The 12,461-nt window shown below is 38.4% G+C and overlaps 1 protein-coding gene across 1 annotated transcript in view; it reads left to right on the forward strand.

Moving 5' to 3' along the window:
* The window catches only part of LOC113233450 (uncharacterized protein C05D11.1-like), a 34,258-nt gene extending 22,315 nt beyond the window's left edge, over nt 1–11,943 (forward strand). The window contains exons 6-16 of the mRNA XM_026468593.1: nt 1,601–1,695; nt 2,039–2,223; nt 3,393–3,629; nt 4,367–4,486; nt 4,629–4,764; nt 5,965–6,124; nt 8,250–8,424; nt 9,727–9,870; nt 10,382–10,539; nt 11,086–11,238; nt 11,409–11,943. Of these exons, the coding sequence (XP_026324378.1) occupies nt 1,601–1,695; nt 2,039–2,223; nt 3,393–3,629; nt 4,367–4,486; nt 4,629–4,764; nt 5,965–6,124; nt 8,250–8,424; nt 9,727–9,870; nt 10,382–10,539; nt 11,086–11,238; nt 11,409–11,466 (1,621 nt within the window). The 3' untranslated portion in view covers nt 11,467–11,943. The remainder of the gene's footprint in view (nt 1–1,600; nt 1,696–2,038; nt 2,224–3,392; nt 3,630–4,366; nt 4,487–4,628; nt 4,765–5,964; nt 6,125–8,249; nt 8,425–9,726; nt 9,871–10,381; nt 10,540–11,085; nt 11,239–11,408) is intronic.
* Nucleotides 11,944–12,461: the final 518 nt, after the last annotated feature.

Raw genomic sequence — 12,461 nt, forward strand, 5'->3', positions numbered from 1 at the left:
CCACCGAGGTCGTATAAGTATTACATTTGTGTTCCTTGTAGGTATGAACCTACGGAACGTCCGCTGACGCGCATTTCACGCACCCTGAACGAAATACGTGAGGCGCACTATAAGTTTCCGGAATGAATAAGAAAAAAATACTATAAATGGTCAGAAATAGAAATAGAAATACAAATGAATTTATTGTTTCTCAAAATATTCTCCGTTAGCGTGAATGCACTTTTTCATACGAATGAACCAATTTTGAAAACATTTATGCCACTCCTCCGTGACAATTTCTGAAACATATTTTTCATCCTCTTCAGCTGCCTCTTCAGGTGATGAAAATCGTTAACCGTGCAACTGGTTCTTAATTTTTGGAAATAAATAAGAGTCACAAGGTGCCAGATCGGGACTGTACGCGGGATGGCTCATAAGGTCAACGTTGTTCACCTTCAAAAATTCATTTGTTTGTCTGGCCGTGTGACAACTGGCATTATGGTGGTGCAAGATAATACGGCGTTTACGGTTATTTTTACGGAGTTTGTTAATCACTTCCGGCAAACTAATGGTCGTGTACCAGTCACTATTCACCATACAACGATTCTCCAAAGCAACACTAGCCACGTGTCCAGTTTTATTGAGAAAAGAAGCAATCATCCGCTTAGAGGCACTTTGCACGCGCGCCACTTTGGTTGATTTCGGCTCATCTCAAAAGACCCATACGCTCGATTGCTGCTTTGTTTTGGGATCGTATCGTATAATATCGTATAATCGTCGTGACGCCCCTTCGTTGAATCTGGTAAGCATGTCATTGCTTACCAAGTGACGAGATCCGTTTTTTGAGCCTCAGACAAATTGTGTGGGATCCACCGAGAGCACAGCTTTCTCACACCCAAATGTTTGTGTAGTATTGATTGTATTTGACTCATGCCTATGCCTAAAGATGCCCGAATCTCTTGGTATGTCACATGCCTGTCTGTTTTGATCATACATCGCACAGCATCGATTCACAGCAGTGGACTAGCGACCATCACGAAATTCGACTCTGAGATTCACACCACCACGTTTGAATTTTGCAAACCAGATATAAATAGTCGTCTTGCATGGTGCTTCATAGCTAAAAGCAGTTTGAAGCCGAGCTAAGCTCCGCTGAGCTGTTGAATTACACTTATAGTCGTAGAAAATCATGCTATGAAAATTTTCACGAGTTAAATCCATGGTGATGTAGATAACCAATTTGTAAAATGACGCCACAATGTAATAACAAGTGACAGTCAGATGAAACAAACTGTATTCTACAGCCAAAGAGTTCCATTTTCAAATGTTGTAATTACTTTTTAAATATTGTTTATGTAAATGGCCAGTTCCGGAAACTTATAGTGCGCCCTATGTATCGTAAAAGATGGATCTGTTCCATTGTTCTCTGAGTGAGAAAGACAGCGCTTTACATCTTAAGTTATCTGTGATTTTTTTTGCTGTTCTATTACATTGGGTTCGTAACGCGTAATAATAAATTAAGTTTTGGAAATAAATAAATTCAATTTGTAAACTAATATTCAGTCTAGGCGTCTACAAACATGGTTAAGTTCCATTTGAAATAGAACTTCACCGTGTTTAGAGTGGTGGTAGCTCGGTGGGAAAACAGTGGCTTCTCAAATGAGAGGGTGACGGTCCGAATCCACTCATTCAGAGTGCAAACGGGCGCGGCTGCCGGTGCGGACGTGCTGGTCTTGGCGTCTTCCCTTTAACAGTGCCGATGCGACTAAAACAGTTTGATCCACTCGTCGAAGTTGGAAATAGACGCTAGACCAAGCACTGTGAATGGTACGGGCGGACTGAGTCTATGTACATTTAATTTACACGCACCCGAGCCCTGAGTTATGCAGTAGTACCTCTAGCTAACGACGGAATGAAATTTCATGATGAAACCTGAATGTCGAAGACGGAAATGTGGGAAGTCCCTAACTGGCTTAAACCGTCTCCTTCAGAACATACCCGTGCCCAGCAGTAGTGATACTTACAATGGGTTAACATTGATGATGTTATTTCTAATTAGTGTTTGCTTTCCAGCGCCCACCCCCACCAGGTACGATAGGTTCTGTACCAGTACCTTCGGCGACCAGTCTCAAGTGCTATGAGATCAACACATGGAGCACAGACGGGACGCCATGCCCGCATTTCGATCTTAAAGATGTCCCCATCTACGCTAGGGTCCATAGTTTGAAGACGAATTTCGTTTACGTAAGTATTTCTGTCTCGTCTAAATAAGGTTACTGGATATGGCAAATTTAAACGAAGTAATCGACTGGAGTAATAATAATCGTTATGTATTTGTATTACTATATGCCGAATATCGAGTTCTTAGGTTTTCGCGATTGTTACACATAGAAAAGAAAGTATTTTTCCGGATTTAAATCATCACGTATATTTGTTTTTTCAAACGTTTCGAGCCCTTTACAGGTCATGATCACGGTTGGCAGCAAAGTTTGAAGAGGGAAGGAAAAAACAAATATACGCGATTTAAATCCGGAAAAATTGTTTCAATTCCTATATATATCGAATAGTCTAACGATCCACCTGATGGAAAATGATTTTACAGACATGAGCAGTACAATTAATTACTTTTGGTTTTTTCTGTTGTGTACATTGAGTAAGAATCTGTTTTGTATTGTACTAATCAATTATTTATTTATTCATCTAAAAGGAAGACAAACAGCTTAAAACTAAATTAAATGATAGTAATAACAACTGAGAGCCAATTACAGATCCTCACAAATAGAAATATAATAAGGAATCTGGGTGCACAATTCAACTAATTATTACATAACAAGACACCGCAGTTGTAAGCCTCACTATGAGTCAAAGAAGTGCCCACTCAGTGCTCTCCTTGCTGGAATCCCACTCGTATTGAAAATATCCAGATCAAAAATATTACATAGAATGTTAATATTTTTACTTGCAAGCCACATAACTCGTTTTGCCTGTAATTAGGACCGGCCGGGATTAAAATTATTTCTCAAAGACTTGAGAGGGCTTTCACATGCTATTTTTATTAAAATCATTTGGTCACTAATACTACGACTCCTTTGCAGAAATTGTAATAATTGGCAGGATTGTAACAGTCCTATATACTTTATAACGTGTTAAGTCTGTCTGTAATTGCACTGTTTCTTCACAAATTAAGGTATGTTATCGAAAAAAGTCGAATAGATGGGATTTTGCTCTCTTGAGCATACATTCTGTTCCTTGGTAGAATTAAATTCAAAAATAGTGGGTTCAACATGTAGGTTATGATGGCCATCAGCTAGTTTGATAATTAATATTAAAAATGTTCGTTTCAAACATATTTCAAGTTTTAGACACTATTAAAATTTTCAAGGACAATTTCGGCATGTATTTTCACTTTGCAGATGAATTTAATGCTAGACACAACGGGCATAGACGAAAAGACTCGCAAATGGCTGCCGCTGCAAATGAACGGCCTCGCCGAGTGCCCTGTGTGGCGTGGCAACACTCTAGTCCCCCACGAAGAAGTTATATCTACCATGGAACAGCTGATCGTTGGATTCAGGAACAGTATAGGCGTTGGAAAGTCGGGCAACTTCACCGTTGGTTTCTTTGAGTATTTGATTCATATCGAGGCGAGAGTAAGTATATTATTACTAGTACTTAATAATGTAGGAGCCTGTGCTCCTGTGCTCTCTGTAGAGCGGTGGTTTCTCAGTTGGATCCCTATGACGACCTGTAACTTTCATTTCTAAATTACACGTCCATTTGCGAGTGTTCAGTAACAACCCCTTTCGCTAACGGTGAATGAAAACATCTTAATGACACCTGCATGTCCAAGAAAACGTGTGAAATCCCCAGTCTTGTTGTGATCATGGCCTAAACCTTCTCCTTAGAGGAAACCCGTGCTCAGTAGTGGGAAGTATAATCAGTTATGTTGATGGTATTGGTAACAGTAGAGCTCCTTGTGAAAGAGTTCGTCCAGAGACGTACTGCCGTCTTATCTATTTCTGCCGCCAAGCGGTAATTACAGTGCTCCGGTTTTGAAGGGTAAGGGTACTGGCGAAATTACAGACACATGGGGCTTACCAGCTTATGTTTCTGGGTGACGGGCGCAATGCCTATCAGATCTTTGCGATTTAAAACTCGTGAATAGCGCTGCAACTGGATAGGCGTGTCGCTTACCATCACGCGCACGACTTGTTCGCCCCGTCACTTGTATTATAAAAAAAAGTAAATAGCTGGAAAAAACGAAAAAACGTCAAAATTTTATTGAGGAAGCGCATTTTCAAAACTTTTGGAACAGATTGTTTTTCTAAATTTCACCCAGAGACACAGCTCCAAAAACAATTAGGTAACATTTTTCTTTTCATCGCAGTGCGAACCCACGGACTACGAGAAAGTGGTGAACTATCTCTACGAGGTTCTTTTCAAGGCTGAGTTCAACAAAGAAAGACTGCTCGTTTTCGCACAGAGGCTGATCAACGAAGTTTCGCAGGTATATACAATTTTCTCAAACATGCTCGAAAATGTTTGCATTACTTCAAAAAACAGTTTGTCTTTTCTGGAGTGTGTTTGTTTTATTACAGTCTAGTAAACATATAATTTGTAATGATGGTAATAACAATAGAATGCTATAGATCCGCAGGAATGGCCACAAAATAGTATACGACACGCTTCGCGATTCCGTGTACACGAAAGACAGCAACCAGCATTGGGCCTTTGTGTTGAGGCAGCAAAACTTCCTGAAGGAGATTATCGAAGATTTAAATGCTGGTGAACTTATAACTTATTGTATTATTGTTATTTACACTGAGTTTACATTGCTACGGAAGGGAAGCAATTTTTCATAAAGAACCATAGCACAATGTGTCCATTGCGTAACATACAAACTAGATACGAGAAAAAAAAACAGGTCGCGCGTTTTCCGGATAATTCTCGCTCAGTCTCGAGAATTCTCGCAGCTACCGTATCGTATCTAGCTTGTACGTTACACTATTGACAAAGTTCATTATACTATGTATAATTTCGTTATAAAAAATCACATCCATTCCGTTCCGTGTAAATTGAGGCTTATTGAGTCCACGGTACAGTTGCGTACAATTACTCTTCTTATGATTAACTTCTAAATAGAAATGTTTAGTCACAGTAGAGCTCCTTGTGAAAAAGTTCGTCCAAGGAAGTACTAGCACCTTACCTATTTCTGCCGTCAAGCCATAATGTCAGCATTACTGTGTTCCGGTTTTGAACGGTAAGGGTGCTGGCGAAATTACAGGCATATGGCACTTGTCAACTCACCACTTGCCACTGTTTTTTGCCCTCAGTGCCTTCAGTTTTTTGCGATTTAAAGCTCTGATTGGCGTTGTAATTGTTATGAACACGTCCGTGTGGCTTACCATCAGCGCACGACTACTAGTTCGTCCCGTCACTTGATATTACAAAAAAAAAGTGTCTTGGCAGCTTCAGTCAAAGTCAGTAATTTTTATGAATGTATTTTTTAAATATGCACCTCAAAAGTATCTTCTATGTTGTTATAATTATTAATACAAAGATCGAGCACTAAGAAAAATTCCTTCGATCCGGCTGGATTCGAAGCAGCGCCTTCAGCATACCGTGGCTGATGCTCTCCCAACGAAGCTACGGAACGAACCGGACCTTAAGAATGTAGTTGTTGCTTTTTTTATTTACTTTTTGCCGTAGCGCCATCTGTGAGAAATTGTTGAAAGTTTTTCTTCACTCCGCCAGGTACCTTTACAACTACCAGCGGCTGACTAGAGATGCCATTTTAATAATTGTAATAGAAAGTTTATTGAATATCACGATGTTTTACTACGTATGATATTTAATTATTTTTTGTGAAATTACTCCACTAGTTGGTTATTATTATTAATACAAAGATCGAGGACTAAGAAAAATCCTTCTATGTTATTAAATTGATATTTAGATAAATACCAAGGTTATTTCTTAAACAAACAGGCGGTGCGAAAACAGAGGCGGTAATAGCCGACGCGAAGGCAGCTTACAAGAAACTCACAAATAACTTATGGCTCCACATGGCAGCAAACCTGGAACAGCACAAGCTGGCCACAGAACCCTGGAAGCAGTTCGCGCCGAAGAACCAGGGAGTACCGCCTGCGTAAGTTTCTACACCTTGTCTGAGTTTTGTTGCATTTGTCATCCTGTAATACTTCCGTTCCACTGGTCTTCTTTAAGTTGTATACTCCTTGGGTTGACCTTGACTGTACCGAATCGTATTTGTGAAAGTATTCATCCAGGGAAGTACTGCCACCTTGCCTATTTCTGCCGCAAAGCAGTAATGTCAGCATTGCTGCGTTCCAGTTTTGAAGGGTACGGGTGTTGGTGAAATTACAAGCACATGGGACTTTTCAACTTATGTCTCAGGGTGATGGGCGCAAAGCTCAGAGTGGCACTGTTATGGACAGGCGTGTCGTTTACTATCAGGCGTACGACATGTTCGTCCGATCACTAAGTATCTTAAAAAAATGTTAATTTAAGTCGAGGTAGTTTAACGCGAGCCTAGATTTTAGGAGGTGTGGTGTGGGGGGGGCATTAATATAATTAAAATAAGAACAGGCGGAGAAAATTTGACACAAATGCGACGTCGACAAGCGCCCGATTGGACAATTTGCAAATTTTGGGATAAATGTTGGGATGAATATAATAACTATAGCGCTTTAGTTGAAAATCAAAATTTAGCACGTTATCTGTGGTATTTATAGAGAAGTATGTCCATATAAAAATGATGTGCAAAGTTAGATATTTTATTCTTAAATTATTTGTTGTACACTTTTATTTTAGCCTGTTTTTAGGATTTTATATGATTGAGATAAAAGTACATCCTATCGTGTAACAAAGCACATTATTTAGACTATAATAATAATAATAACGCATGTGTGCTCAACATAGCCCCGTACACCAGGGAAACCCTGTGTCGCAGGTGCCATGGACACACACATAGACAACCACAAATTACACCCAAACTGACGAGAGAAATAAATGTAGGCCATAGATATATTTCTCTCGACCCGGGAATCGAACCTGGGACCTCTGCGTGGCAGTTCGGCATGTATGCACAGATGTATGGCCTGTATGACACACATCTAACGCTGGCATTGTGAAGCGATTACACAGAGCTCATAACTAGATTGGTTGGTTGGTCAATACCAATTGTAAATATCATTAATACCCTTGACAGCAATAAACATTTAAATTTTTTTTTTTGACGATGTAAAGAATTTAATTTCAAATTTACCATGAACTTTTCGGTGTAGCAAAACGTCGTGATGAAACTTGCACGTCGAAACAGGTTCACAACCCTTGGAAAACGTGTCAAGTTCCCAACCTGCATTAGGCCAGGGATGCGGACAACGCCTGAGAAGAGACCCGTGCCCAGCAGTGGGACGTATAAAAGGGTTGATGGTGATGATGATTATTTAAACAAACCCACCCAAAACACGTGACATAATAATAACCGGTTACATTTCGGCACACGTGCGTTGGAATTGCGCGAAGGGATTGTGTCATCCCCATCTTAGGGAATTAAACGTACAAAACTAAATTGGAGACGGTGGTAGGTCAATGCGGTAACTACAGAAATTCCCGAGACTATAGTTTTAGTTTTTACGTTACATACTTGAAATGAAATTGAATATTTCATGTATCGTTACAAAGAATCGCTTACCTTCCCGCGGCATGTATACATATGTGTGACTTGGATCGAATCGATCTACCATAGACTTGGATCGAACCCATATTTTGTTATAATTGACCTACGTTGACATAAAAAATACGCACGAAGCGTGCTAACTCGAGCTTCATAATCATCATCTATAAATTATTATGAGAACGTATATTCTCAATCGAACTTCGAGTAATTTGTAAATAATATTACGTATTTATTTTAATTTTTTTTATTACAGCACATGTTGAACTCTGAAAATAGGTTAACCTGTGACATGAGCGCCTGTGTTCTTTTGTATCTTAAATAATAAATTTACACTAAAACCAGAACATCAATGAAGTTGATTTTACATAATTTAACTAGAAGAAATAAAAAATGAAGAAAAATATTCTTCTTTAACCTTGTAGGCTTCCTTCAGTTTATGCCATCTTTCCCGGTCTTGAGCAGTTTTTAACCACTTTATTCTCAATAGGATTTAAACATAAAAAAAATTACTATTGATAAATAAGAAACTAAGTGATGAGTTTACGTGTATGGTATCACTATCAAATATCGCCAGTCCACGCATCACTTTCGACGCCGAGCTGATGTCGGGCTGGGGAGGCGGCTTCGTGCTGGGCGTGGGCGGCGTCGAGTCATCCTTTGTGACGCAGCTCAGCCCGGGGCCGCTTGGGTACACGCCGCGGGACCTGGCTGCACTGCTCGTCGCCATCAACTATTTCACGCAGCTCGAGGTACACTTGTCACTATATCTATTGCTTGGCTTATTTTCAGTCTCATAATAAGCGTTTAGTATCTTCAAGTTTTAGCAGGAGTCACTGTCAAATGTAGACAATTATACGAATTTTTTCAAAATGAATTTTTTTCCATGACCCAACACTAGTCTAGACCAATTCTACGACACGTATACTTTGAGATTCGTCTATGATTCGTCTAGCAGCCGCGTAAAATATTTTACAATTTTGTACAACAGCGCACAGCACCTGCAGTGGTCACAAGAAGTAACATTAACAATACAAATATTATACGCGACAACTGTTCCTACAAGTTTACTGTAGAGGTACTGATACAGGAGTACGGTAACGACAATCGTATCTGTAGGACTTACTTTCAAGTGTTTTTTTTGTACTGTGAAGACTATAGTCGTTAAATAAGAGGCCAAATTTGACGCTTGTTATCATGCCGCAAATAGGGATGTGGACTAATCATATCGGTAATCACATTATACGATTTTTCACGAGAAATCGATTCAAAATTTTAAAAGTTTGTGTTTGTTTAGATTATTTTTCGGTTCATTGTTGTTCAGGAGGCCAAATCGTGCAGTTCAGTTAGTTAACAAGAAATTCTGTAAATGAAATTGCAGAATCCCTTGCAATTCCGTAGCAATTCCTCTTATTTTCGTGAAATTGTCCCACATTCCGATGAATTGTATCCAATTATTTTGATTTTCATTTTGTAATATTCATAAATGGTTTATTACGAGAATTTAGTATGCATAAGTATGTTCATCAATAAAACATCTACATAAGTCAATATTTTTTCCGACAAATCCAAGTGACTCGATGAAATTCGGCGATTAATTGCTACAACACTATTATTTGAGAAAAAATAGCTTGAGGACGCCCTCAAGCTATTTTTTCTTTTTCCTTTTCGGAGTAACTCAAAATTGCATTTTATTTTGGAATTCGTGCGAAAACAGTACTTCAAATATGTTTTGTCATATATAATTTATATAGTTATAATGTATAGCTCTTTAGTTAACTTAATGTGTGTCTACCGGTGAGGACCTATACTTGGCTCGCCGTTTTTATTTAAGTTTATGTTATGTAAGATAACCGTTGGTCTTCCTAAAATTAAATAATAATAATAATAATGTTTCAATAAAATGTATGTATTTTTTTTAAACTCAATTATGCTAATAATTGTTTGTTTATTGTTTCGTTGATCGCATTCAAAGTTACATACTATCGCCTTCTTTAGCTGTCAAATTTGGTCTCTTGTTTGGTGACGAATATAACCGACCTAATGTTTGGCAGGGTCCAATGTGGCGGCTGATCCGCGGCTCAGGCCTCGCGTACGGGTACAACGTGCGCCCCTCGCCGCACGAAGGGCGCATCGTCTTCTCACTCTACAAGGCCACCAACACAGTTCCCGCCTACACCAAGGCTAAGTCCATCATTGTTAGTGCCATACATATTCATATCACACAGGAAAATTGTTTGTAGAATATTATTGTCAAATAATTTTATTGTGATCAAGTATACCGCTTAAAAATTTAAAAAACAGTAGCCTATAAGCATTGACTTACAAATAAATGGACGACGGGTCTAATACACAAAACACGAAAAAAATATCCCAAGTCAACCTATTTAAACGTAGTGACATGTAAAGGAATATGAAAAAGCTAAAACGTTGAATTTAAATTGTAATGTCATCGCAGTACTGTCTAATTTTACTTGCTTGGCTGTCAGTCGAACAAACGAAGACTAAAGCGTGAATGACGCTCTGTATACGATTTTAACCCCCTATAAGTTCGGACACTTTTTAGCGCGGACCCGACGTCCATATAATTGTAAGTCAATGCCTATAAGCAAATGGATTGTTGGATATAAAACTGCTTCAAATAAAAACTAGCTCACCTTTACGTATCTTTCGTATCTATATCAAAAGAAATTATGTTCGTGTGCACAGGAGGACTTCTTAAATGATAGCAAATTTGACGATGATTTGTTCGAGTCCGCAAAGAGCACGGCGCTGTTCGAAGTGGTGGAAAATCAGAAATGTCCAGCCGATGTAGTTGCCCAGTCGCTGGTCAACTTTCTTCAGCGCAGCGGTGAAACTTATAGCAGGTCCGTGTATTTCAAAAATTCCATATTCCAAATAAGATTCAGATCAGCTTATTTCAACTCAAATATGGTTAACTGCTAGACTACTTTATAATAGTAAATAAAACTTGTCTAGAACGAGAGAATTAAGTCATCAAGTCATAGAGCACTTTCTAAACAAGCATGCTCTATCCTCAACATCTTCACATATTATCGGATGACGTTGTGATCAAATTTGTGCGTATACCTTTTTTACAACAAAAAAAAACATGGGAAGCCATTCAAAATAGTGCGTCCATATGGTATTAAACCCTGTAATATTTTTGTTCTAGATAATATCGTATAAGTCACTTGACTTCACATCAACCTTGACACTGACCTGTTTTTATCGTAAGCGGCGTAGCGTAGAATTTTAACTGTACTATTTTCTTTGTCTCGTTTTTACAAATAGCCCCCATAGCATGGATACGCATGAAAGTCGCGACTCGCGCGATAAAATTGGAATAAGCGCTTTCATGCGTAGTTATGCTACGGGGGTTGACATTATTATACAAATGATAATATCCACAGGGACCTGGTGCAAGCAATAGCAGCGGTAACTCCGCAGGCAGCGCACGCGGCATCGGCTCGGTGGCTGCCCACGCTCTTCGACCCCGCACAGGGCAAGATCGCGGTCGTCTGTCACCCCTCCAAAGTCAACGACATCCGAGCACAGTTCCAGAAGTGAGTGGAGATTACAGACCTTTAAATCTACCTAACTTCTCATAAAATACCTTTAATCGTATTCAGTTATTTGTTGCTTTGTTTTTCCCTTATGTTGCTGCAAAGTTGCGCATCATGAAGTTATGATTCATATAGTAATACGTCATGATGACAATGATCCTTTGTTGCAGAATCAATGTTGAATTAGACGCATTCGAGTCCATGGAAGCATCCCATTTCAACAAATGAGTCCAAAATAACAATATACGTACAATTAACTAGTAAGCATTTACAGTAGAAATGGAGTTCTCTAGTTTGTATAAGCATTAGTGTAAAGTTTTGATAGTTTGTTATTGTAAGTGATAAATTTTATTATATTTTATGACTTTTTGTGTGGCTGTGCCTTCGAAACAATCTGCTGCATAATACGAATATGAAATTATATCTAATTAAGACAAATTTTTATGATGTAATATTTTAATCACATACATCTTAAAGCTATGTCTATACAAAAAAATATAACTTACATATTTAGTCAGATATTTAGTGAACATCATAATAAATCATCTCACAACCGCTGCAACACCTCCAGCATAAAATTCATCCCATCTATAGAATAATATCAAATTGTTCAACATTTTTCCATAATTTTTCAACAGCTATATTTCTATCCTCAACAATTTCCTGTGTATGTGTAGGCAGATTCAACGCCTTTTGCATTTGCCAACGCTTGCTTCTAGCTAAATTGAGCTCTATTATATACTGAAACATCTAAAAATCTATTTATTTGCTACCGACGTTATTTTAGTCCGTATGTTTTATTCTCACTGTAATACTGAACAAAATCGAAAGAAAACACATAACACTAGCAAAAAGTTGAATACATTTTAACAGGAAACATCACATTTATTTACAAACATTATTGGATCCGAGAGATTGCATTACATCATACATTTGAAGAGTCGCGTTAATACTGGTTAATTGCGTTAGTGGTTATTAGAGCTTCTCTTTCGCTTTGATCGGAAGAAAATTATCGCGGCTGAATGTAATGCAAACGGTATTACTCTCGTCCGTGACACATTTACATAACACTGCGAGCGCCAGATTAGGCCCAAAAATCGCTGTATATATATATATATCGATAATTAGGGGAAGAAAGGGCCCAAAGTTAGCGCGGGTGTTTAACAAAAGTTTTTTAATTATTTATATAGCGGAACTCTTTTATTCTTATAACTATGTTTAGG

The sequence above is a fragment of the Hyposmocoma kahamanoa genome, unplaced genomic scaffold (genome assembly GCF_003589595.1).
Source record: "Hyposmocoma kahamanoa isolate Upper Pololo Valley unplaced genomic scaffold, ASM358959v1 102, whole genome shotgun sequence".
NCBI lineage: Eukaryota > Metazoa > Arthropoda > Insecta > Lepidoptera > Cosmopterigidae > Hyposmocoma > Hyposmocoma kahamanoa.